Consider the following 25,817-nt stretch of genomic DNA (forward strand, 5'->3'; position numbering starts at 1 on the left):
GACAGGTACAGTAGGCTGCAAGAATTTAGGCGCTATTACAGTTATGTCATCCTGGTTTATTCCACTTTCCTCTCTTTGTAGATGCTCTTCTGAAATATTTTCCTTCTACCTCTGTACATCCTGGGCCATCTTTTACAGCGAACTTATCCACATCAGCACCAAGTCCAAGCCCACTGAGTCCAGGAAAGAAGTGCACCTTCCAAAACAACTGTCTTATTAAAGTGCAATAGATGCTTTTGCATCAGTGAAGACAAGATGAGTAAGGTTATAGGTCAATGTGAAAAAAAGTTGCATTTTAAAGTAGGGGGGTTAATCATATTGTAATAACAATTGTAACTTATTTTATTCATTTGTTTTTAAGTGTTTTTTATTGGTGCTTTTGAATAGTTATTAGAGCATTTTTCTTTTAATTTCTGCACTTGTTCGTTGTTGTCTTTTTTTATGTAATACATTACAAAGAGATAATGTGCTTTTTCAGTGTGAGTGTTTAAATATATGTGGTGAAAGTGGGGGGGGGGGCAAAAAATATGTTGCCTAGGGTACCAAATTGGTCAGGAACGGCCCTGTCGATGATACATGCTACATGAAGTTTTTGCATCAAAACAAGGTAAGTACGGGATAATATCTCGTTAAAATTAGAGAGGAGTCTGGCTGCAGCCCGCCTCTCTCAGTACCCTGCGCCGCTCTTCTCAGTACCCATCCCGCAGACAGGAAATGACGCAACACCGCAGCTCTCAGTCCCCTCAGACCGGAAATGTCGTCAACCCTTGCGACGAAAACAAGTTACGTTATTTCACCTCTCGCGAAAAAAACACGGTAAGTGGCCGCACTGAAAAAAAGTTTTTAAAAGCGTATGCATGTTTAAAAATGTTAAATAGTTAAACAACACTTGCGGTGAAAATATGAAGTGTTTATTCTGAGTTGAAAAGACCGTACTTATATCTAGTATTCTTAATGCAATTTAAATAATGTCTTCCTTTACTAACTGCATGCGACTTTGCTCTACTTATATTGTTTAATACGTACTGATGAATTCAGCAGCGAATTAGCTAATGCTGCTAATGCTTTTTACATTTTTTTTTCACAATGAACAGTCTTCTTTGTGTAGTTTTCATTATATTGCACTCTTATTTTTCATTATGTACATGCCTGCAATTCGCAGCTCGCTGTTTTTGTTGTTGTATGGTATTGTTGTTTTGCCTTCATTTGTTTTGTCTGGTCCTTTGTAGTTTGAATGTTGTCACATGATCCAAATAGGACAAGGTTGTAATTTTTTCTTGATATTGTTACTCTGCTTAGCTATATATTTTTTCATTATTATTATTATTTTTTACTAGCTCCTTGATCACCACCCCATTGGGAAGAAACTAAATCACGACCCCCAAATGGTAGTCTTCCCATGCAGATACAGGGATGTCACACAGATCCAAATGGAAGTAAGTAGCATAAGTAGTAATGTACTTTAGATTTTGGACTGTGCTGAACACTTTTTTTTTGATAGACATCGAACACTGTAAAACCCACTGTGCAGACAGGACCAATGGTGACAATATAAGACCATGCCGAGCTTCATGGACGGTTCAAACTCATCCTGCCCAGGAACGGCTGGTATGTTTTTATGTCTGAGACAAATGTTGTGCTCAGTGGAAATCTGGATAGGCTTATTATTCCTTATATTAGTTAACAATTGGACATAATTGATTATTTACTCTTTGTTTATTTAACCAATCAACATTCTCAATAGCTTATGCAAATCTTGAATATAAAGAGGCCAGAAATGGTGTTGATTGTCTAAAAAAAGAAAGTTTGATTGACACGTGCTGACTTTTGGAACGTTGGCCTGAACAATGAAATGGAATCAACTGTGAATTTTTAGGATTTAGTTTCTCTAAAGAACATAATGTCACTTGTACAATTAAGTAAAATGTAACTTTTTGTGTTTGTTTTTTTGCAGATATGAAATGCATATTTATAACTTGTCTAACAAGTAGCTCATTCAAAGGTATAAAAATGTATTTTTTGGCGTGTGTAGGGTATTATTTTAACTATGTAGCCTACAGAATGCTTGTATGGGCTCATGTAGGTGTCTGCGTACGTTTGTATTTATATAACATATGTCCGTGGGTATAGATTATGTATTTTTCAGGGAAGGACCATATTTGTGGCTGACCCCTATGTTGTTGCAACATGGTGAAAGCCTACAGGATGTGACCCACACATGCATTTGCCTGTAAGGCTGATTAGTAACAACTACAACTTGGAGCATTGGTTCATTTTCAAAGAACAGTCAAATCATAACAAATTAAATGATCCAAATTCCAATTATTTGTGGGAAGAAAAACAGATCCAATCTTGAGATCAGAGAACTATTGTTATCTCTAATGAAATTCAGTAACCATTCATATTGGCATGGCGTTTCCATGATGATCCAGAATAGCCTTGTTTGGTTTTGAAGGTATGTTCCAGTCGATCCTTTTATGTTGCCCCTTCAATTAAAGCAGAATTGCACTCCAGATGATTCATCCAATCATTTGAAGCAAAATTCTAAAATGCCACTCCAAAATTGCGAATGTTTTGTTTCAAGGGCGTTGGCCCGGTCTCAACATTGGTAGGGACGAATATAATGCAAATAAGGTTGCTCAAAAGTTGGTGGGGACAACTTTAGCATCCTGAAAAGTTGGTCGTGTTATGTCCCTACCGTCCCTATGCAAACCTACGCCCTTGTTTTGTTTGCATGAATCATTTAAACCTGACTGGTTGGTGTTCTTATGCATGGAAACACGTTTGTAATTGTTTAACTACTGTATTTAATATAAACCTATATTTTCAATTGCAGAAAACGTTGACAGTCAATCAACAGGGGGACATGGAAAGAGAGGATTGGAAGTGAAATAGAGGTATTTGTAAAAGTGTGTATATTCATTGATTCAAAACTTGAAGGAAGTGACTCGGTTAAATTCTTACGTTAGGGTTTTTCGGGACAGCCATAGCGGAAGGACTGTGGCATCTTCATGTTGATGGTAGGTGAGTTTAACTGTCCAATTTTGTCCTCTGTTATATTTGTATTCATTTATCCATTTGTAGTATGCTCTTTGCACTGTTCTGGATGCTCTCTTTGAGTTTAACCATTGTAAAATGAAGTTCACCGAATCATTCAAATTGGGCTACAAAATATCCTTGTCGTTATTCTCTATTTACACTTGTTTTTAATTTTTGTTAGACTGATATGCCAACTCTGAGGAAGTGGTGGTGTATATTGCTAGCGGACAATTTCAAACTTGGGTGCATGGTAAGTCTTTGAAACTGTTGATATGGCATTCATAGGAAAGTAGGTGCACAGTACCTTAATTCTTTGTTGGAAAATGTGGAATACTTATTTTTGTATTTTTTCAACTTAGGTGAGCCACAGGAAAGAGTTTGCCCATTGGACAGATAAGGCAAAAGCATTACTGCAGGGTGAAGTGCCACCAGTCTATCAGCTACAGAAGTGAAATTTGAATATAATTGCTGAGGTCAGCTTTTAAAGACTTTTTAGTGTCCATTAATCTGACGCACTTTTGAACATGTCCCCCTTTATTCACTGATTTATTTTTAGGAAGAGGTGCAACCACAGCTCCTTCAAGTTAGTGGTGGCCCACTCCAAAAAGATATGACGGGAAAAAAATGGTAAGATTGTTTATATACCTAGTTTAATGCAATTCCTGAAAAGAAAAATCAAGTATAAAATTAACAAAGCATCATTTTTATTTTACTTATGTAATATTCAAATAGCTCTTTTCTTTCTCTTTTCCAATGAACAGTTTTGGTAAAAGGACTGTGCAAGACTGCACAAAAGCCTCAGACAGGGCTGGGGGGGGGGATTAATGCAGTAGGAGTTCCCAAGCATCCTGCAGATGGAAGAGGATGAGCACGAACTACAATGTCTTGGAGCCATTCAAGTTCTGTTTCAACCATCTGGAAGATGGATTTACCTTTTTTGAGGAGATTGTTGACCAAAGAAAATATCTGGTATTCTCTCAATAATAATTAAAAAAAAAAAAAAAAAAAAAAAACTAAAAAAATAAAGTTTACCACATTAGAACTGGTTGTATTGAGTTCATTTTTCTACACTTATAAATTAGTTGTTTTTTTTCTTTTATCCCAGATGTTAGTTGTAGGTAGTTTTAATTACCTGTGATGAAGGCGGGAGTGCTTGCCGAAAAATGTCAGGTAATTAAAACAACCTACAACTATTGTCTGGGATAAAAGAAAAAAACAACTAACACATGACAACTATTTTGTCATTTCTGTTTGAAATAAAGGTGCCTTTCCTGGAGCAGAAAGTTTAATATAGTTTCTGAATTAGTTAATTAGGATCTTCACTCACATGAATGAATTTAAGTAGCAAAATGAAAGACAAAATTGGTTTGGTTGCAACATGGAGAGAATATTACGTTTTTGATACATTAAATTGTAATGAAGCTATATTAATGTGTCCGTTCATAAAAATGTAAGGATGACAGCAATTTCTAATAATTCTCAATTGGAGTATATTTTACAATTGACAAACTAAAGTACACACTGTGATAGGTCACATGCGATCTTTCAGTCACCAATTAAACCTTTATTACAGTAGTGTGTATTTTAATTTTGATGTACTGTAACCATGTTTTTCATTTTGGTAAAATCACCAGGCTTTAACAAACTGACCGCGCTTAAAGAGTTAATCTCCCGATTTCACCAAATCAATTTAAGGAGCATGGAAATAAATTATTATTTAAATAATAATGAGTGATGCTGAAACCGAAAATAAAAGACGTGCGAAAAGAAAAGTAAACTAGTATTTACGTTCGAATGGACGCTAACTATTACGATAAAACCGGAAGCTCGGAGCTCGAGCGCTGTTTCATGTTGTCATTTCCGGTCTGAGAGCTGCGATATTGCGTCACTTCCTGTCTGCGGGATGGGTACTGAGACGAGCGGCGCAGGGTACTGAGAGAGGCGGGCTGCAGCCAGACTCTCTTGATTATGGCGTCTTTAATTCTGCTCTCGCCTCCAGGTAGGTTTTTTTTTTTTTTTTTTTTTTTAAATGCCCTCCTGTTCAAAAATTTTCTTCCCCCAGAAAATTGAGATTTTAAGCTTTCCAATGATGTGTCACACCTGCATATCGGACAATTTTGAAATTTGGCCAAATTGGGGGTCTCAGAGCGGAACCTCAAGTCACTTGTTTTCCGCCATATATGTCAGTGAGAGAGACACGGTTTTGCTCCCTCGTGTTGCTTTTGTACGGTACGGAGCCCCCCAGGTGCTAGGGTAGAAAAAAAAAATCATAGCTAATCTGTACCCACAGTTTAGTGTTACGGCAAGGTAGGCAAAGTTGATTTGGACCAAAATGCGAGCCGGAAACAGATGAAGTGTGAAGTAGTATTTATTGTACAAGGTCAAAGTGTTGAGCGGCTGGTGGGTTGAATGATCAATGGCTGTGGCTACGGCTGCGAGGGCTTTGATGGGTGGGTGTCCTGATGGCAAAAAACAGAATTAGTAAAAAGTTCAAAGACCAGAGTCACAAACTACAAGCTTAGTTGGCCAATGTACCAATGGTGACTGGCAGAATCATCTGGCACCTGCTTGCTGCCCAGGCCGCTCCTTAAAAGCAGAGTTGATTGTGATGAGCTGCAGGTGCACTCCCAGGTCTGCCAAGGTTGAGCTCATGCCACATAAAACAGGAAGTGTAACAACAATAAAAGCCAGTAGAGGGGAGTGTGGGCTAGGACCACCACATTTAGTAATCTGGGTACAGTTTACTAATATGTATTTACAGTTTACTAATCTGTACCCACAGATTACTAATCTGTACCCACAGATTACTAATCTGTACCCACAGGTTAGCATGGATGGTGTATAGAAATACAGGATACTTTTATTTAGTTGCTGCTAATGCGGCTACTAAAAATAGCTAACTGACAAATGAATACTAGTTGAATTAAGCACGCACGGACATGACAGCAGCACAGAAAATGTGCAAACACAACATGCCATATTGATTGATGACACCTGAAAGTGAAATTTTAGACGGCTACCAAAGAAAAGTGCAATAACTACCTTTTAAAATATGGAGGTAGATTTGTGCCTTTATTATTCAATCAAAAAAAAGTTGCTTCAATCAAATAAAAAGTTGCTTCAATCAAAATATATATATTCAATCGAAGAAAACGTCTCTTCAATAAAAAAAAAATGTTTGAATGCAAAAATAAATTTGAAACTCAAAAAAAATATATTTGAAAACTATTTTTCTTTGATTGAAATTTTTTTTTTTAATTTAAGTCAAGTTTTTTTTTTGGTTGAAACACCATTTTTGATTGAAGTCATGTCATTTTGCGTTTGGACCACAGTTTGGCTAGGACATTTGTGTCTTTATTATTCAATCAAAAATTAAGACGCTTCAAACAAAAAAATATATTTTTTCAAAAGAAAAATCACTTCAATCGTAGAAAAAAAGGTTTGAATGTGAAAAAATATTTGAGACTCAAAAATTCGCATTTGAACACTTTATTTTTCATTCAAACCGTTTTCTTTGATTGAAGCAATCCTTTTTGTGTTCAAGCCATATTAGGTGTAGGACATTTGTGTCAAAATCATTCAATCGCAATAAAAGTTGCTTTAATCAAAAAACTATTTTTAATCAAAGAAAAAAATCATTTGCAAAAATATTTTTTTTTTGAAAATATATTTTTTTTAGGGCTGTCAAAATTATCGCGTTAACGGGCGGTAATTAATTTTTTAAATTAATCACATTAATATATTTGACGCAATTAACGCACTAGCCCCGCTCAGACAGATTTAAATGTCAGTATAGTGAAAGGCCAACTTGTTAATTGTGTTTTATGGAGTTTTTCCGCCCTCTGGTGGCTCTCGGGTGCGACTGCTTTTATAGGCTTCAGCATCCATTACCATTGTGTAAGTAGTTATTGACATCAACAATGGCGGGCTACTAGTTTATTTTTGGATTGAAAATGTTACCAATTTTATTAAAACGAAAACATTAAGAGGGGTTTTAATATAAAATTTCTATAACTATACTATACTATACTAATATTCATCTTTAAGAACAAGTCTTTCTATCCATGGACCACTTTAACAGAATAATGTTATTGCCATCTTGTTGATTTATTGTAAACAAATACAGTACTTGTGTGCCGTATGTTGAATGTATATATCCATCTTGTGTCTTATCTTTCCATTCCAACAATAATATACAGAAAAATATGGCATATTTTATAGATGGTTTGAATTGCGATTAATTGCGATTAATTACGATTAATTAATTTTTAAGCTGTAATTAACTCGCTTAAAAATTTTAATCGTTTGACAGCCCTAATTTTTTTATTCGAAAATTTTTTTTTTTTTTATTGAAGTATCACTTTTTTTGAAAAGCAAAAAGTTTTAAACTCTTTTTTTTTTTCAAAGTGGAAAAAGTTTTGAACACTTTTTTTTTTAAGTGGGAAAAGTTTTGAAGGCTCTTTTTTTCGATTGAATCATTTTGACACAAAGATTCAACTTCAACGCTAGTTCTGGTGTGTTTGAGTGGCAGCTGATTGCGCCAATGGCATAAAAGTATGAAGCAAGAATAATGGCCACCTGGTCTCCATCCAGCCATCGGAGTCTCCTGGAGTCCAAGCCGAATATAGGGCACCGGTACGGGGGTGTAACATCGGCATTTCACCGGAGTACCCGCAACGGCACGTTGCCCTGTCGCGGCACACTGGTCGGACCCCGATATCACCCCCCAGGCGCGGAGGCCGGCTGTCGAGTGGACGGTCCGCGAATGACACGACACTCATTCAAAGTTGAAGCGATGGGGCTCCAGGCGTGGACGCCAGCGACTCGCCGGTAGTCCACTCTCTTACTGGGCAGGTTAGTGTCGGGCCCCTCGCCGACCACTCTTGTACCGGCGCGTACCAATTGCCAACCGTCACGTCAGGGCAGCGGGTGAAGTTCGCCGTGTTGAATCACATTAAGCAGCAGGGCACCGTACTCCGGTGAAATGCCGATATCACACCCCCGTACCGGTGCCCTATATTCGGCTTGGACTCCAGGAGACTCCGATGGCTGGATGGAGCCCTGGTGGCCATTATTCTTGCTTCATACTTTTATGCCATTGGCGCAATCAGCTGCCACTCAAACACACCGGAACTAGCGTTGAAGTTGAATCTTTGTGTCAAAATGATTCAATCGAGAAAAAAAAGTGCCTTCAAAACTTTTCCCACTTAAAAAAAAAAGTGTGGTCAAAACTTTTTCCACTTTGAAAAAAAAAGAGTTTAAAACCTTTTGCTTTTCAAAAAAAGTGATACTTCAATTTAAAAAATATATATTTCAAATAAAAAAATATATTTTCAAAAAAAAATATTTTTGCAAATGATTTTTTTCTTTGATTAAAAATAGTTTTTTGATTAAAGCAACTTTTATTGCGATTGAATGATTTTGACACAAATGTCCTACCCCTAATATGACTCAAACACAAAAAGGATTGCTTCAATCAAAGAAAATGGTTTGAATGAAAAATAAAGTGTTCAAATGCGAATTTCTGAGTCTCAAATATTTTTTCACATTCAAACGTTTTTTTCTACGATTGAATATTTTTTAAATTTTTGATTGAAGTGGTTTTCTTTTGAAAATATATCTTTTTTTGTTTGAAGCGACTTAATTTTTGATTGAATAATAAAGACACAAATGTCCTAGCCAAAATGTGGTCCAAACGCAAAATGACATGACTTCAATCAAAAATGGTGTTTCAATTAAAAAAAAAACTTGACTTAAATAAAAAAAAAAAAAATTCAATCAAAGAAAAATAGTTTTCAAATATATTTTTTTGAGTTTCAAATTTATTTTTGCATTCAAACACATTTTTTTTGATCGAAGAGACGTTTTCTTCGATTGAAAATATATATTTTGATTGAAGCAACTTTTTATTTGATTGAAGCAACTTTTTTTTTTTGATTGAATAATAAAGACACAAATCTACCTCCATATCATTAAAACCCCTTTGTTCGCCGAGGGCAAAACGTGCAGGTGCTTGCTCGGTCGGTCCCGCGGCGTTTGGGGTCCCCGCCAAACTTTGGTGACTACTGTTTCCGCGTCATTGCTAAACTGTGGGTACAGATTACTTAGCTGTACCCACAGTTTAGCAATCTGTGGGTACAGACTGCTAAACTATGGGTACAGTTTAGTAATCTCTGGGTACAGATTAATAAACTGTACCCAGAGATTACTAAACTATGGGTACAGATTAGCTATGATTTTTTTTTAACCCTGGCCCCCAGGGGGCTCCGTAGTTTTGAGTATTAAAATCGTAAAAAATAAAAATAATAAATACTGAAATTTCCTCTCCCTCTCGAAATTTCGGACGCCCTCCACTAGGTGGCAGCCGATTTATCCTATGCCAATGGGGGGGGGGGCATGTCGCTAAAAACTGAAATCGTGATCAAAGAGCGTGACGTTTAAAAGAACATCTCGTGACGCTCTAAAGAGCTCGCTTGACGTCGCCAAAGAACGATCTTTGATCTTTGATGTCAAATCACAGTATAAAACAAAACCCGCGAGTGACATTCCGTCAGATGCTGCAGTGGAGTCAAGTGCACAAGACTCAACTGACGACACTATCTGGACGAAAGACTTCGACCATGGAACATCTTGCATCAGAAATTCTTGCAAGCTTCGAAAGGCTGGGAGGTAAGTTAATTAGTCTAAATTAAACATATATTATTCGTTTAAAAACTTTAATCACAAAACTTTGTGTTTGCATGCCATGTTCGTTTTGCGTCGTGTTGGGGCCATTAATAAATATTTATGACTACAGCGTTTTATTCGTGACAGTGTTTGACACACAATGTCACGATTTGCAGCCCGTTTTCAACATTATTCAAAAAGATTTCCACCTTAAGACAATTTTAACATTTAGCCGACTTATGTTTGTCGACTCATAAACAACATTTGGGATATCGCGTTGTGCTAAACGCATCGCAGTTAACGGCTAAAATTCAGACCAGCTGAAATGCTTAAAGTCAAGTATTTATGACTACAGCGTTTTATTCGTCACAGTGTTTGACACACAATATCACGACGATTACTGCGGTGATTTGCGGCCCGTTTTCAACATTATTCAAAAATATTTCCACCTTAAGACTATCTTAACATTCAGCCGATTTATGTTTGTCGAGTCGAAAACAACATTTGGTATATCGCGTTATGCTAAACGCATCGCAGGTAACGGCTAATAAAATTCAGACTTGAGCTAAAATGTGAAAAATCAAGTATTTATGACTACAGCGTTTTATTCATGACGTTGAAACAGAACATCAGGATTTGGAGCCCGTTTTCAAAATTTAAAATGTTTTCCACTTTACGACAATTTTAACATTTCACCGATTTATGTTTGTCGAGTCAAAAACAACATTTGGGATATCGCGTTATTCTAAACGCATCGCAGGTGTAACGGCAAAAATTCAAACTTTAGGAGTTAAAATGTGGAAAGTCAAGTATTTGTGAATACAGCGTTTTATTCATGAAGTTGACACAGAATATCAGGATTTGCAACCCGTTTAAACAAACAAAAAAAAAAATACTCAAAATGATTTCCACTTAACGACAATTTTAATATTTAACTGACTTTTGTTCGTCGAGTCCAAAAACATTTGGAATATCGCGTTATGCTAAACGCATCGCAGGCAACGGATAAAATTCAAACTCTAGTAGCTGAAACGTGGAAAAATCATCCATGTTAATATTAACTCATTATCCACATGTAGCCATAAGCGGATTTTAAGGGGGGGGGGGGGGGCAGGCCCCTCCTGGTGGCCGAAAAGTGTCATTGCATGAAATTGGCTTTCCTCTATATATATATATATATATAAAAGTTGATCTAAAACTGCAACACGAATGAAATGAACAAAGAAATTTTTTTTATAATGGGTCAAAATTATTTTTTGAACAGATCATGTGACTAGCACCTTGCTTCGCATATAATTTTCACACACACACGCACACACACACACACACACACACACACACACACAAAATTAAGTCAGGGCAATTTAATTTTTCAAATGATTTTTTTCTTTGATAGAATTTCTTTTTTTTTTTTTTTGATTGAAGCAACTTTATTTGGGATTGAATGATTTAGACACAAATGTTCTACCCATAATATGGCCCAAACACAAAAATGATTGCTTCAATCAAAGACATATCAAAGACACAAACATTTTCAATGAAAAATTAAGTATACAAATCCATATATTTTTAAGCAACTTATTTTTTGATTTAATAATAAAAACAAAAACGTCCTAGCCAAAATGTGGCCCAAACACAAATCAACTACTTCAATTACTTCGATCAAAAACGTAAAAAATCAATTAAAAAAAAAAAAAATAACTTGAATCCAATCAAAAAAAAAAAAAATTCAATCAAAGAAAAATAGCTTTCACGTGTATTTTTTTGAGTTTTAAATTTATTTTTACTTTCAAACACATTATTTTTTTTAATTTAAGCGACTTTTTTTGGATTGAAGCAACTTTTTTGGGGGATTGAATAATAAAGACACAAATCTACCTCCATATGGCTCCGCCCAGGGGATACAATTTTTGACTGGGGTAACTACATTGGCACGACACCGGCGGGCATACCATATTCAATGGTTGATGATCTTGGCGAAAAGTATTGCCTAAGCACCCTGATTTAGGATTCCCCTCAAGAATGATGGGAAACAAAAAACGCTCTTTGTCATTTTATTATTATAAATATTCTTGTAAGTTAATTTAATTGCTGACACTGCGTTTCAGGGTAATCAATATGTTGTGCCCCCCCTTCCCCAAAAGTCAAACTCCGCCTATGAATGTAGCGTGCACAATGCAGGGACTATGAAAATCTTCATCCTTTATGCCAATGTTTTATTGTGATTGACAATAAAAACGTCAGCAGAGTGTAATGAAATTTTAATGTGGCTGCAAGTGGACAAAGTTTTTGTTTTTAACTCTAAATTTAATCAACGTTAATACTAACGGCCAAAAACATGTCATCGAGGTGGGTATCTCGATCGGCTCCCGAGGAAAAGAAACTGACCGGAGGTATGGCAAGTAACATGGTCAGTTTTGGAGCTGAATTCGAGGACGATGCACAATGGAACAGGTTGTTATGCTGCAACTCAACCAGGTAGGACTTACCATTTTGTGGGCGAAAATTTGGTTGTTTGGCCTGTCTAAATACTCTTCAGGGACATATTGATAGATGAATTTTTAAAAAGTGGGTGATTTTCTGCAAGACGCACGTTGATATCTGATGGCACAGCGGTTGGGAATCGCTTGTCTTTCAAACCATTTCATGCATCCATCAATGTTTCCTCATTCATTATTTGTTTTACTTCTTTTCCGCAGAACACTTAATGGAGCACCCTCTGGGTTTACCAGATTTGGATATGGTGAGCGACGGTTCCAAGATAACGGTACCCAACACGCAGGAGGTCCAAATGGGCATCTTTCCAGCCACATCAGACATCCTCAAGGTCAACGAGGAGAGAACAGAGTCTGCAAGCAGGGAAACGTATGTGACTCTTATACCATTTGCTAATTCTTAATTTTAAAATACTAACTTGTGCCTATTTTGCCTTCATTTAGGTTCATTTTGGCTGAGCTGATTGAAACGGAAAAGGCTTACGTGCGAGACCTGCGTGAGGGCATTGATGTGAGTTTCCTTTCTGCTCATGTGCAGTTCTTGTAAGACAAACTTTAAGCTAATCTTTGTGTTGGATCGTGCAGACTTGCATGAGGGAGATGATGACCCAAGAGAAGAAGATTCCTGCAGGGCTAAACAACATGGAGCACGTCATCTTCGGGAACTTGCTGGAGCTGTATGAATTCCATCATAAGTAAGCATAAGTGACTTTTCTCGAAAATGACTGATATTTTGACACAGAGGGGACCAAGCTTAACAAATAGGCTACTCTTAGTCATTTCTCATATTTAACACATCACCTTAAAATTACAGACATTGACACAAGTTTGTTTATATGCACATTTTCAGGTAATCAAATGAGATGTACTTATGCGAAGCTTTGACACTACCACTCACTCTTTGGAATGAATTAATTTTTTCCCGTGTTCTATCTTCAGGATCTTTCTCAAGGAACTGAAAAAACATGCACACGTCCCTGAAGATGTCGGGCATTGCTTTGTCAAATGGGTATTTATCGCTTTGTCACTACAGCAATCATAATCATACTGATAATTGACCCATACGAATTCTGAGCATGTTGTTGGTTTTGTTTTTATTGGCTGAGAAGTTCCAGTTATATGTGGACTACTGCAAGAACAGTGACAAGTCCACTCGGCTCATCATGGAGCATACTGTCAACCATTCCAATGCAAGTTCAATGTCAAGGTTATCAACGTAAAATTACAGGTTATAATGCTTCATTGTCTTACAGTCTTCTCTTTGTTTCCATGGGCTCAACAGAAAATTCAGCAGAACCACGGACTGGCATTCTCGGTACAATCTTTCCTAATTAAACCAATACAGAGAATGACAAAATATCCGCTCCTGTTAAAGGTAAGCCCAAATATTTAAGTTCGTTGTTCAGAGAACCAACATAAAATACAGAAGATGCATTAATGAAAATAGTTAAAATCTGCCACATAGAGAAACCAGATAGAAAAAATACATTTGGCGGAAAACACAGACAAGACTGAAAAAGCAGTTTCTGCACTTGCACTCCTATTTAAAAGAAACTGCTGTATTTTAAGCCAAAACAACTGTTGTATTTGATAGAACAATATGTCTATATGCTGCCATAGTAGATTCATGGTGCATTAAGCCCCCGAACAATTTTTTTTTTTTTTTTTTCCAACGGGGATCAGAAGCAAGTGGGGCAATCCACATTAAGGAGGCAATCAGCAGTAGATGTGCCCATGATTCATTCATCAAATCCCCCGTAATTTCTATTTTGTATAACAAACAAAACAGAGCAACCAACCCGGAAAAAAAAAAAAAAAAACAGCAACAACAAAAAAAAAAACATGACGAAACCCACACCCCCATCCCCCAAGACCCCCGGCACAAATCTCCTAAAACATGTATTATTGTTATTGTTCCCCATTGAAGGGGAAAAGTACAAAGGCTACATAACAAAAGTGTACACATCTATTATGAGGGTTTTCAGGCATATTTCAAAAATCTACATCAAGATGATAATCTGTGCTCCTAACGTATAACAAAAACGGGCTCCAAATGTTCTCAAAGGACCCAGATGATCCACCGAGTGTCACTCTAATTTTCTCTAATTTGAGAAAGTACAGCATCTCTTTGATCCAATAGCCTTGCGTAGGGGGTACTGAAGATTTCCATCGCAAGAGGATTAGCCTCCAGGCCAAAAAGGTGGAAAAGGCAATGAGGTCCCTTTTCAGAAGTGGTAGAGAACGTGCGGATGGAGCTACACCAAACAAAGCAGTCAAGGGATTTGCAACAATATCTAGCTCAGTGACTTTGGATAGAACCAAAAAGATGTCAGACCAATATGAAGTTAATGAAGTGCATGACCAGAACATGTGAACATAATCGGCTGGAGCCTGCTTACAACGATCGCAAGTGGATGAGACTGTGTCAAATAATTTGGCCAGCCAAGCTTTAGTGTAATGGGCCCTATGTAGAATCCTGCACTGAGTAAAACTATGTTTTGCACAAATTGAGGATCTGTGTGTCCTATGTAAGACTTCTCTCCAGACCTCCTCAGATATATTCATTCCCAAACTCGACTCCCAGACCGCCTTCAGGGTGTTTAAGGTGCAGTCTGAACTGATTTTATAAATGTTGGAATAGACTGTCGTTATTGCACCCTTTAATGATGGCAAAGGTGTCTAAGGCAGAGGCGGCAGGGAGAGTTGGGAAGTTTGGCCAAAGTGAGCGGACATAACTGCGAATTTGAAGATATCTAAAAAAATGGCCATTGGGCAATGAATACTTTCCAACTAGCTGTTGAAATGAAGCAAACGTTGAATCCAGATATACAGTGCCTTGCAAAAGTATTCAGCCCCCTTGAATCTTGCAACCTTTCGCCACATTTCAGGCTTCAAACATAAAGATATGAAATTTAATTTTTTTGTCAAGAATCAACAACAAGTGGGACACGATCGTGAAGTGGAACAACATTTATTGGATAATTTAAACTTTTTTAACAAATAAAAAACTGAAAAGTGGGGCGTGCAATATTATTCGGCCCCTTTACTTTCAGTGCAGCAAACTCACTCCAGAAGTTCAGTGAGGATCTCTGAATGATCCAATGTTGTCCTAAATGACCGATGATGATAAATAGAATCCACCTGTGTGTAATCAAGTCTCCGTATAAATGCACCTGCTCTGTGATAGTCTCAGGGTTCTGTTTAAAGTGCAGAGAGCATTATGAAAACCAAGGAACACACACCAGGCAGGTCTGAGATACTGTTGTGGAGAAGTTTAAAGCCGGATTTGGATACAAAAAGATTTCCCAAGCTTTAAACATCTCAAGGAGCACTGTGCAAGCCATCATATTGAAATGGAAGGAGCATCAGACCACTGCAAATCTACCAAGACCCGGCCGTCCTTCCAAACTTTCTTCTCAAACAAGGAGAAAACTGATCAGATGTGTAGCCAAGAGGCCCATGATCACTCTGGATGAACTGCAGAGATCTACAGCTGAGGTGGGAGAGTCTGTCCATACGACAACAATCAGTCGTACACTGCACAAATCTGGCCTTTATGGAAGAGTGGCAAGAAGAAAGCCATTTCTCAAAGATATCCATAAAAAGTCTTGTTTAAAGTTTGCCACAAGCCACCTGGGAGACACACCAAACATGTGGAAGAAGGTGCTCTGGTCAGATGAAACCAAAATTGAATTTTTTGGCCACAATGCAAAACGATATGTTTGGCGTAAAAGCAACACAGCTCATCACCCTGAACACACCATCCCCACTGTCAAACATGGTGGTGGCAGCGTCATGGTTTGGGCCTGCTTTTCTTCAGCAGGGACAGGGAAGATGGTTAAAATTGACGGGAAGATGGATGCAGCCAAATACAGGAACATTCTGGAAGATAACCTGTTGGTATCTGCACAAGACCTGAGACTGGGACGGAGATTTATCTTCCAACAGGACAATGATCCAAAACATAAAGCCAAATCTACAATGGAATGGTTAAAAAATAAACGTATCCAGGTGTTAGAATGGCCAAGTCAAAGTCCAGACCTGAATCCAATCGAGAATCTGTGGAAAGAGCTGAAGACTGCTGTTCACAAAAACTCTCCATCCAACCTCACTGAGCTCGAGCTGTTTTGCAAGGAAGAATGGGCAAGAATGTCAGTCTCTCGATGTGCAAAACTGATAGAAACATACCCCAAGCGACTTGCAGCTGTAATTGGAGCAAAAGGTGGCGCTACAAAGTATTAACGCTAGGGGGGCGAATAATATTGCACGCCCCACTTTTCAGTTTTTTATTTGTTAAAAAAGTTTAAATTATCCAATAAATGTTGTTCCACTTCATGATTGTGTCCCACTTGTTGTTGATTCTTGACAAAAAAATTAAATTTCATATCTTTATGTTTGAAGCCTGAAATGTGGCGAAAGGTTGCAAGATTCAAGGGGGCCGAATACTTTTGCAAGGCACTGTAAATCCTTAAGTGTTTCTATGCCCAGCCTAGACCATGTAGTGAATGTATTATCCAAGAGAGAGGGGGGGGAAGGCATGGTTAGGCGAAATTGGAGCCTGACAGGAAAACGCCGGTAGCCCAAAGTATCCCCTGAATTGGTTCCAAATTCTGAGACACGAGAATACCACAGAATTTTGTAAATATGGAGAGGTGGATGACAGAAGTGGTGAAAACACTAAGGATTTTAATGTCACCGGTTTAACAGAGTTGTTTTCGTCAGCGAGCCACAATGGGGTGTTGCCCCCGAACTATTTTTAATTAGCCCATTTTACCCTGAAAACCCCCGTTTACAGACGTCGCACAACCACTTTTGTTTGAACCCAGCCATAAAACGAAGGTAATAAAATATATTTATTATTCAAAATGTCTGTCATTTTTAGCTTAGAATCATTAATTGATGTCTAATATTTCGCTTACAAAAAAAAACGACTTAAAAAAAATTATACATTCGCATATTGTAAACTTTTAAACAAATTACGTCACAATGGAAAAAAATGGCGTCTGTAAAAATCACGGATGTTTACCTCATAACTATCGCTTAATTGTATTTTTTTTTTGTTTGTTTGTCGCATTTTGTCCGATAGGTTAGATGATAAATAATTTATCCAAACAAAGAAAAATTGGTAAAAAAGATAAATATATGAAAAAGAACATCTCAACCACTCCTTGATGTCTGCAATTTCTACATCGCGACCCTTGTTATATTACCATGTTTCACCCATAAAATCCCCCCAAAATCCAGCTGTGGCCATTCACAGCTGTGTCTTGACACCCAGTGATACCTGCTACATGGAGTTTTTGGATTGAAACAAGGTAGCTATGCGATAATATCTCGTTAAAGCCATGGTGTCTGTAATTCTGCTCTCGCGTGCTCTCACCTCCAGATAGGGTTTTGCTGTTTAAAAAAAAAAAAAATTCTTTTAAAATGCCCTCCTGTTCAAAATTTTTCTTCCCCCAGACAATTGAGATTTTGAGCTTTCCAATTATGTACCACACGTGCATATCGGACAATTTTGAAAGTTGGCTAAATTGGGGGTCTCAGAGCGCAACTTCAAGTCACCTTGTGTGTTTTCCGCCATATATAACTTTAAACGAACAAGATGATTGAACAATGTTTTAGGCCTGCAGCTATTGATTATTTTCGTAGTCGATTAATCGATGAACTAGTTTAGTTCGAATAATCGGATAAGGAAAATTAAAATACCTGAGCCTTCCATAAGAGAGCGGCAACATGGCTACATAAACACCCGGTCGTTGTGGTAGCACGGGCTTGGTTCCACATCTGCCATCATGAACATGTTGTCCCCCCACGACATGATAATGGCAGATGGATGCGGTGTTTCCAAATGGTCTTTTTTGAGGGATTTTGATGAGTGATGCCAATCAAGCTCCACTGCTTTTTTTTTTTGTTAGCGAAAGTGTAAAACGGAAGTTGCGTGCAGTAAAGCGGAAGTACCTCAGAAACTTGTCTATAACCTTATATACAGTGAGGCAGAAAAGTATTTAGTCAACCACCAATTGTGCATGTTCTCCTACTTGAAAAGATTAGAGAGGCCTGTAATTGTCAACATAGGTAAACCTCAACCATGAGAGACAGAAATGTGGAAAAAAAAATCTCATTGTTTGATTTTTAAAGAATTTATTTCCAAATTAGAGTGGAAAATAAGTATTTGGTCACCTACAAATAAGCTAGATTTCTGGCTGTCAACTTCTAACGAGGCTCCACTCGTTACCTGTATTAATGACACCTGTTTAAACTCATTATCGGTATAAAAGACACCTGTCCACAACCTCAGTCAGTCACACTCCAAACTCCACTATGGCCAAGACCAAAGAGCTGTTGAAGGACACCAGACACAAAATTGTAGACCTGCACCAGGCTGGGAAGTCTGAATCTGCAATAGGTAAAACACTTGGTGTAAAGAAATCAACTGTGGGAGCAATTATTAGAATATGGAAGACACAGAAAACCACTGATAATCTCCCTCGATCTGGGGCTCCATGCAAGATGATCAAAAATCCCATAACCAAACGGAGGGACCTAGTGAATGACCTACAGAGAGCTGGGACCACAGTAACAAAGGCTACTATGAGTAACACAATGCGCCGCCAGGGACTCAAATCCTGCACTGCCAGACGTGTCCCCCTGCTGAAGCCAGTACACATCCATGCCCGTCTGCGGTTTGCTAGAGAGCATTTGGATGATCCAGAAGAGGACTGAGAGCATGTGTTATGGTCAGATGAAACCAAAAGAGAACTTTTGGTGGAAACACAGGTTTTCGTGTTCGGAGGAGAAAGAATACTAAATTGCATCCGAAGAACACCATACCCACTGTGAAGCATGGAGGTGGAAACATCATGCTTTGGGGCTGTTTTTCTGCAAAGGGACCAGGACGACTGATCTGTGTAAAGGAAAGAATGAATGGGGCCATGTATCGAGAGATTTTGGGTGAAAATCTCCTTCCATTAGCAAGGGCATTGAAGATGAGACGTGCCTGGGTCTTTCAGCATGACAATGATTCCAAACACACAGCCAGGGCAACAAAGGAGTGGCTTCCAAAGAAGCATTTCAATGTCCTGGAGTGGCCTAGCCAGTCTCCAGATCTCAACCCCATAGAAAATCTGTGGAGGGAGTTGAAAGTCCGTGTTGCCCAACGACAGCCCCAAAACATCACTGCTCTAGAGGAGATCTGCATGGAGGAATGGGCCAAAATACCAGCAACAGTGTGTGAAAAGTTTGTGAAGAGTTACAGAAAACGTTTGGCCTCCGTTATTGCCAACAAAGGGTACATAACAAAGTATTGAGATGTACTTTTGGTATTGACCAAATACTTATTTTCCACCACGATTTGCAAATAAATTCTTTAAAAATCAAACAATGTGATTTTCTGTTTTTTTCCCACATTCTGTCTCTTATGGTTGAGGTTTACCCATGTTGACAATTACAGGCCTCTCTAATATTTTCAAGTGGGAGAATTTGCACAATTAGTGGTTGACTAAATACTTATTTGCACCACTGTATATAGGCGCTCCCAGGAGTTCACATAACCAAGCACAGCACAGAAAATCCCGGACTCTCATCTACGTCATACTGAATCCATTTGTGGAGATTCTGTGGGTTCCTCTGATTTTATTTGGCAGTTTAAAACTTTGCTACCTTAACCACAATTCATGGTGTTCTGCCTAAACTGAAGTCCGTAGCAGAAAATGTTAAAGATGGCGCCACCCATGTTTCGCTCAGGGAACTTCGCTCTATAATGCCACCGCTTATACTGTTAAGACATATATTGTACTGGATATACACACAGTATCTACTTATACAGTACTGTAAGTAACCATGTTTTTGCTAAGTTGCAGAAGACCAGCATTTGTTCACAAAAACACTGTTAGATTTTAACATGATCAATTCTGTGATGGAATGGGAAAAAAACTCAATTTAACACTCCAAATTTTAACTTTGTAAACCAAGCAATCCCACACTGGATCCACACAAAAAATAAGCGTATTTCCCACAGAAACAAAATTAATTTATAGAGCAAAATGTCCCAACAATGCAACATAAATTTACATGATGGAACTATTTTAAACCCAGTTCAGTTCAAAACATCATAGTTGATTGTGTAAACAAGTAATATCTAAACATTTGGAGTGATCTGCATAAACTTGAACTAAGATGGCTTGACACCAACATAGAGGAAACATCAGCGCATCCACATCTGTTCATGGCGGCATGTGGCCGTCTTCTTCGCAGAGCACATGCTATCCCTGCAGATCTCCCTGACGTCCGGCTTCTGAGTCAGCCCGCTAGCTGTTTGGGGGAAACACAAATGCAGCATCGGAAACTGGAAGAAATGATTCTTAACTAGAATTTATTGCCTACAGCATCTTTTTGTTAATGTTCATCTTTTGTTTTGTGTATGTGACAGTTCCTATCAATAAACAGATGAAAGTGCATTGGAAATAGTGACTCATTTTGCCCACATGCATGGGCATTAAGTCACCCTTATTGTGCAATTTTTCACTTTAAACATATCCTCCTGAAACCCTGCATACTCATGTGAGGATATGAGATTTAAAATAGCAAAGAGAAATGAATAATGCATTGCAAAAAAGCTTAGTTTTCAGGTTAAAGCAAATGTATATAGCATGAACCAAGTGACAGGTCATAACTATGAAAATATGTCAGTTTGCTCCTTCATAAGTCAAGGTAAAACTGCTCAGTGTACAATTGTACCTTAAAAGTGCTTGTTAAAAAACTCCCATACTTGTGTCTCACTTTGGTGCATTGTTGCAAGCTTCTTTTGAACATTTTACAGTATTCTGGGCACAGGGGTAGGATGGGTGTATAGGATTCTTTTTTTCCCCAGCCCCAATAGCAAACAAAATGAGCATTTCCCACAGATTGTTGTTGAGCTATAATTTCCATTCCGTTTCATTCCAAGTGTGTTTGTGGGGCTTGTACCTCTACTACATTACTTTATCCGAGAAGGAACTTCTCCCTAAGGGCGTAGGTTTGCATCGGGACGGTAGGGACATAACACTACCAACTTTTCAGGATGCTCAAACTGTCCCCGTCAACTTTTATGCAACCTTTTTTGCATTATTTAATGATTTCAGTCATATACTGTGGGTAATTTAGATGGTCTTCCCATATTTTGTAGAGCCCCCACAAAGACACTTGTCGACAATATGCCGCCTCCTCCGCCCCCCTTCGAAAAGGAGGGATATTAGATTTCTTTTTCAGCCAGTGGCAGCAACTATAATTAATGTAAAAAGATGTCAGTGTTGTGGAGTTGGGGAACACACCATGAATCTTGCTACTGAAAGTCTGACCTGCATCAGAATTAGCATAACATTAAACTGTGAGAATTCAACAAAAAATTAAACTGTGTGAATTTGCTAACCTGCAAAACTCGAGTAGGAAACTGCTCACAGAGAAGTGTCCTTCCTCATCAATGTGTTTTCTACTTTTAATAATAATTAAACTGTGAGAAATGTAGTGAACCGAGGTTTACCCCCTACTCCCCAACTTTTGTTTTTATTTTTATTTTATTTATGTGGTTTTAAAGGTGAAAAATGGAACTTTCATTTTTTTGTTGAGTTTGGCTGTGCTTGTGGACAAAAGCAGTCATGTTTTACCTGAAGGAAGGCTCAATTTTTTAATTTATTTTTGTTATTCCCTATGTAGTTTTGTCATTTATATTTCATTTCTTTATTTAGACAGACAATGTTGAGTGGTCTTAAGACAAATGTTCATGTTTTACATTCCTGATTAGTTAAGAGATTATTGACAGCTTTGTATTTATTGTGTATGCTTATATAATTCAAGTTACGTTCAACTGTTGCAGTTTAAATTTGCTAATAAAACATTTCTTCTACTATATCTTAGTAGTTTTTTTTAAACAGGTTTGAATTGAACGGTGTATCACCTGAACCAATACACATGAAAGTTCGTATAAATCAATACAGATTTATTTTGCATTGATCATTTAGCCTATTAATTAATTACGTTCGTATTCCTGAGAAATTTAGCCCTGAACCCCGTTCAGTAATCTGGTCTTAATGTCCCGTCGGAAGCAAAAAGTGTACATGCAGGTTATGCTGTTATATCATCCCTACCAATGTTCGAACCAAACCTACGCCCTTGCTTCTCCTAAAAAAACAGTTGGAAGCATGAAATCGTTCAACAATGATGAATAATCCAATTAAGAATCATAGTTCTTTGTCCGTATGTAATTACTCACCGTCCATTAGATTGTAGAGGAGACAGTAGTTGTTGCTGGTTGAGTTGGAGGACTTTGAGACAGAAGTTGCCTGTGACATAATCATTAGAATGACGCTGTAAAGTAAGAATCTTCTCACATGGTAGTTCTTAAACAATTTAGACAGGTGGAAAGTGGCACCGACCTTCACGGAACAGAAGCTGGGCGCTGACGGTGGGTTGAACTCAAAGACGAGTTCGCTGGTCGAGTGGGTACTGGAAGATGTGTGCTTAATTTGAAGGAATGAAGCAGAGTCCTTTACCAGCTGTTAAAAAAAAAACCCGTGTTCAACCAACTAAACATATTAAAACTATATATATATACAGTGTAAAATCAGAATGTTATTCAGGAAACAAATGTGAAACAATTCAATATACAGGGTGACCCAAAAAAAAGTTTACACTGCCATAATACAACTTAAATGCCATGTTTATTCATCTTAGAATTAGAATTTAATCACAAATTATACATTATTGTAAAGAACATGTACAGTACACTCTATTTTTCAATGTGTCCTCCCTTAAGTGTCACAACAGCCTTCAGGCGCCTGCGGAACGCTTGACAGGTCTTCTTTATGCAGGATGCTGTCATCTTTTCCCAAGATCTAACAATGGACCTCTCAAGGCTGCCACAGAAGTTTGTGGCTTCTTACAGGCACTGTCCTCCACAGTTGCCCAAATGCTATAATCCAGGGGATTGAGATCTGGACTCTGGGGTGGCCACATATCACCTTGTCAATCAACTTTTTCGTCCGCACAGATCGGCACTTCCAGACCCAGGTTTTCGTGAGGCTGTTCCAGTATCTTTCAGCTTCTTTTTAACTTTGTAGACTGCACATCTGGATATTCTCAGATTTGCTGCAATCTCAGTAGGTGTCAGACCGGCATGCAGCAATTCAGGTACAGCTAAAGTTTTCTTCATTTTCAGCAGAAGCACAGGAATTGTAGAGACGAGAGATTACCAGCTGCATTGAGTGACCATAATGAATCACTTAAGCATGACAACCAATTTAGATATGTTTCAATGGCTTTTAAACAAGCAGTCAACTGAGTGTAAACTTTTTTTTGGGTCACCCTGTATGGCTATTTGGTTAGCTGAACTGTTGGGTAGTGGTAGAACAAATTAACTTGGCCAACAATAACAATTAGTTTGACACCCCTGATTTAGAGCTTTGAAAAGCAGTGTTGTTTTCGTCAACGATGAGAATAACAAAATTCTTTCGTCAATGAACACTTTTTTTATGACATGACGAGACAATAACGAGCTAAAAACGTGATTTGGCGCCGGCGCAAATACCTGATCTAGGCTTTATTATTTTTTCAGAAGTTGTATTTTTTTAAATTAGTCTTGAGTTTTTGTCTATGAAAACTAGACGAAGACAGAGATGACTAAAACATGACTAAGATGGATAAGTATTATCGTCCAAAAGACCAAGACAAAGACGAAAATTAAAAGGTCTGACAAAAATAACACTGTTGAAAAGAATCTTAAAAGTATATTTTAAGCATACAAGCAGCCTGTAGAGAGAAACAGATACATTAAAAAGTGACTCAAGTAAATTTAGGCACTCACCTTGAATTCCAAAATCCGTAATTGAGGTGATTTGTTTAAAAAGGGGGAAAACAGACTAATCTCCCTCCAAAAGTAATGAAATCATCCATTAGCAGATTTTACTATCACTTTCTAGTTTAAAAAAAAAAAAGGCTATTTTTACCTCATACATGCATTCCTCCTGGCTGTCCTTGCATGTCTTGATGCTCCAGGCCTTTACCTGGTCCTTCAGAGCGGCCAAAGGTTCGGCACAGGAAAGCTTGAAGAGCCTGCAGACACAGAAAACACAACCGTCAAAAAGTAAATATCAGAATCTGATGTGCATATATACTGTATATACAGTGTATAAGTCACCAGATAACTCTGCATTCTGGCCATTTGCCTGAGTTGACGGGATGAAAGATGAAGAGGAGGAGCAGAGCTGAAGGAAGGAGCTGAGAAGTGACGTTCATGGTAGATGAGTCTTGGAGGGGCATAAACACCCATGCAGGGTGCGTTTTTAAAAGGTTCGCAAATTAGCCGAGACGAGTGACTCCCAGTGATAGGCTGCAGGAATCTCAGGATGACAAGTGTGACCATTTATCAGTGGGGGATGAAAAAGTATTTTTGAACTAAAGTAAAAGTACAAATACAGGGGCAAAAAAATACTTACTTGTATTATATAATACAAGTAAAACTATAAAAGTACTTTCTTTAAAATTCACTTTACAAGTAAAAAGAAAATGTATTTTCTCCCAATGCAGTTTTATTTTTACTGAGATCTGAACCAGTATTCAAAGAAAGACCCAGAAAATTCAACTGCTCAATTTTTTTTTTAATACTCTAGAATGGAAAAACAACAAGCAATAAAATTGACTGGACAGGAAAAAGCATGTTTATTTCATATTTCACGCTGTATTTTATGCTCCTGAATGAAATCAACCTCTTGGATGTGTGTGGAAGCGATCGATTTATATACCGTATTTTTCGGACTATAAGTCACATCTGAGTATAAGTCGCACCAGCCAAAAAATGCCCAACGAAGATGAAAAAAACATATATAAGTCGCATTTTTGGGGGAAATTTACTTGATGACATCCAACACATAGAACAGATATGTCATCATGAAAGGCAATTTAAAATAAAAATACAATAGAGAACAACATGCTGAATAAGTGTTCAGTATGATAATGTTACATGATGCATGAACAACGAAATGCGAACACGACCGATATGTTAACGTAACATAGCTATTAAGAGTTATTCAGATAGCTATAGCATAAAGAACATGCTAACAAGTTTACCAAACCATCAGTGTCACTCCAAAACACCAATATAACATGTAAAATGATATAATAATATGTTAATAATTTCACACATAAGTTGCTCCAGAGAATACGTTGCACCCACAGCCAAACTATGAAAAAACTGTGACTTATAGTCCGAAAAATACGGTATTTAATTTTGAAAAATTTGAATCCGCCGCCCTGAAAATGAGTGACTTCCTGGATTGGGGAAGAATGGGTCATTCTCCAGCTGCGTCCCCCTAAACGAGCACTCCTGCACGCAGCAGGGGAACGGCGAGCTGTAACTTGCTCGCCGCAAGTTGTTGGTGAAGACAGTCAACCCTGCCGCCGTGTGATATGCGCCGGGGTACTTTTGTGTGCTTTTCGTTTTTGAAAGGTGTGAACAAGACTTGGAAACCGAAACCAAAACCGCTCGTTTCGGGTTAGCGTGTTGGCTAGCTGTCATGCCTCCTGCTTTGTTTACGCTCTTTCCTCCGTCTACGAAGCCGGGGCAGGGAAATGACAAAAGCCTACTAA

At 37.9% G+C, this 25,817-nt stretch overlaps 1 protein-coding gene across 12 annotated transcripts; it reads left to right on the forward strand.

Annotated features, from left to right (window-relative positions):
* Window positions 1–648: 648 nt before the first annotated feature.
* Window positions 649–22,042, forward strand: LOC130926938 (triple functional domain protein-like). 12 transcript variants are annotated; one of them, XM_057852285.1, is made up of 18 exons: window positions 649–1,263; window positions 1,338–1,436; window positions 1,502–1,608; window positions 2,131–2,897; window positions 2,970–3,020; window positions 3,221–3,289; window positions 3,399–3,512; window positions 3,596–3,666; window positions 3,801–5,038; window positions 9,560–9,708; window positions 12,055–12,183; window positions 12,405–12,570; window positions 12,645–12,711; window positions 12,786–12,895; window positions 13,140–13,208; window positions 13,300–13,390; window positions 13,483–13,575; window positions 20,396–22,042. In XM_057852285.1, the coding sequence occupies exons 11-18, from the start codon at window positions 12,144–12,146 to the stop codon at window positions 20,495–20,497; spliced, it is 738 nt and encodes a 245-aa protein (XP_057708268.1). In that variant the 5' UTR covers window positions 649–1,263; window positions 1,338–1,436; window positions 1,502–1,608; window positions 2,131–2,897; window positions 2,970–3,020; window positions 3,221–3,289; window positions 3,399–3,512; window positions 3,596–3,666; window positions 3,801–5,038; window positions 9,560–9,708; window positions 12,055–12,143; the 3' UTR covers window positions 20,498–22,042. The 12 variants fall into 12 exon arrangements, with proteins under 12 accessions (XP_057708268.1, XP_057708266.1, XP_057708275.1 ...); XM_057852283.1 differs by having other exon boundaries at window positions 2,837–2,897; window positions 2,970–3,024; XM_057852292.1 differs by having other exon boundaries at window positions 2,837–2,897; window positions 13,140–13,209; window positions 13,310–13,390.
* The last annotated feature ends 3,775 nt before the right edge of the window (window positions 22,043–25,817 follow it).

Source organism: Corythoichthys intestinalis, chromosome 12 (genome assembly GCF_030265065.1).
Source record: "Corythoichthys intestinalis isolate RoL2023-P3 chromosome 12, ASM3026506v1, whole genome shotgun sequence".
Taxonomy (NCBI): Eukaryota; Metazoa; Chordata; class Actinopteri; order Syngnathiformes; family Syngnathidae; genus Corythoichthys; species Corythoichthys intestinalis.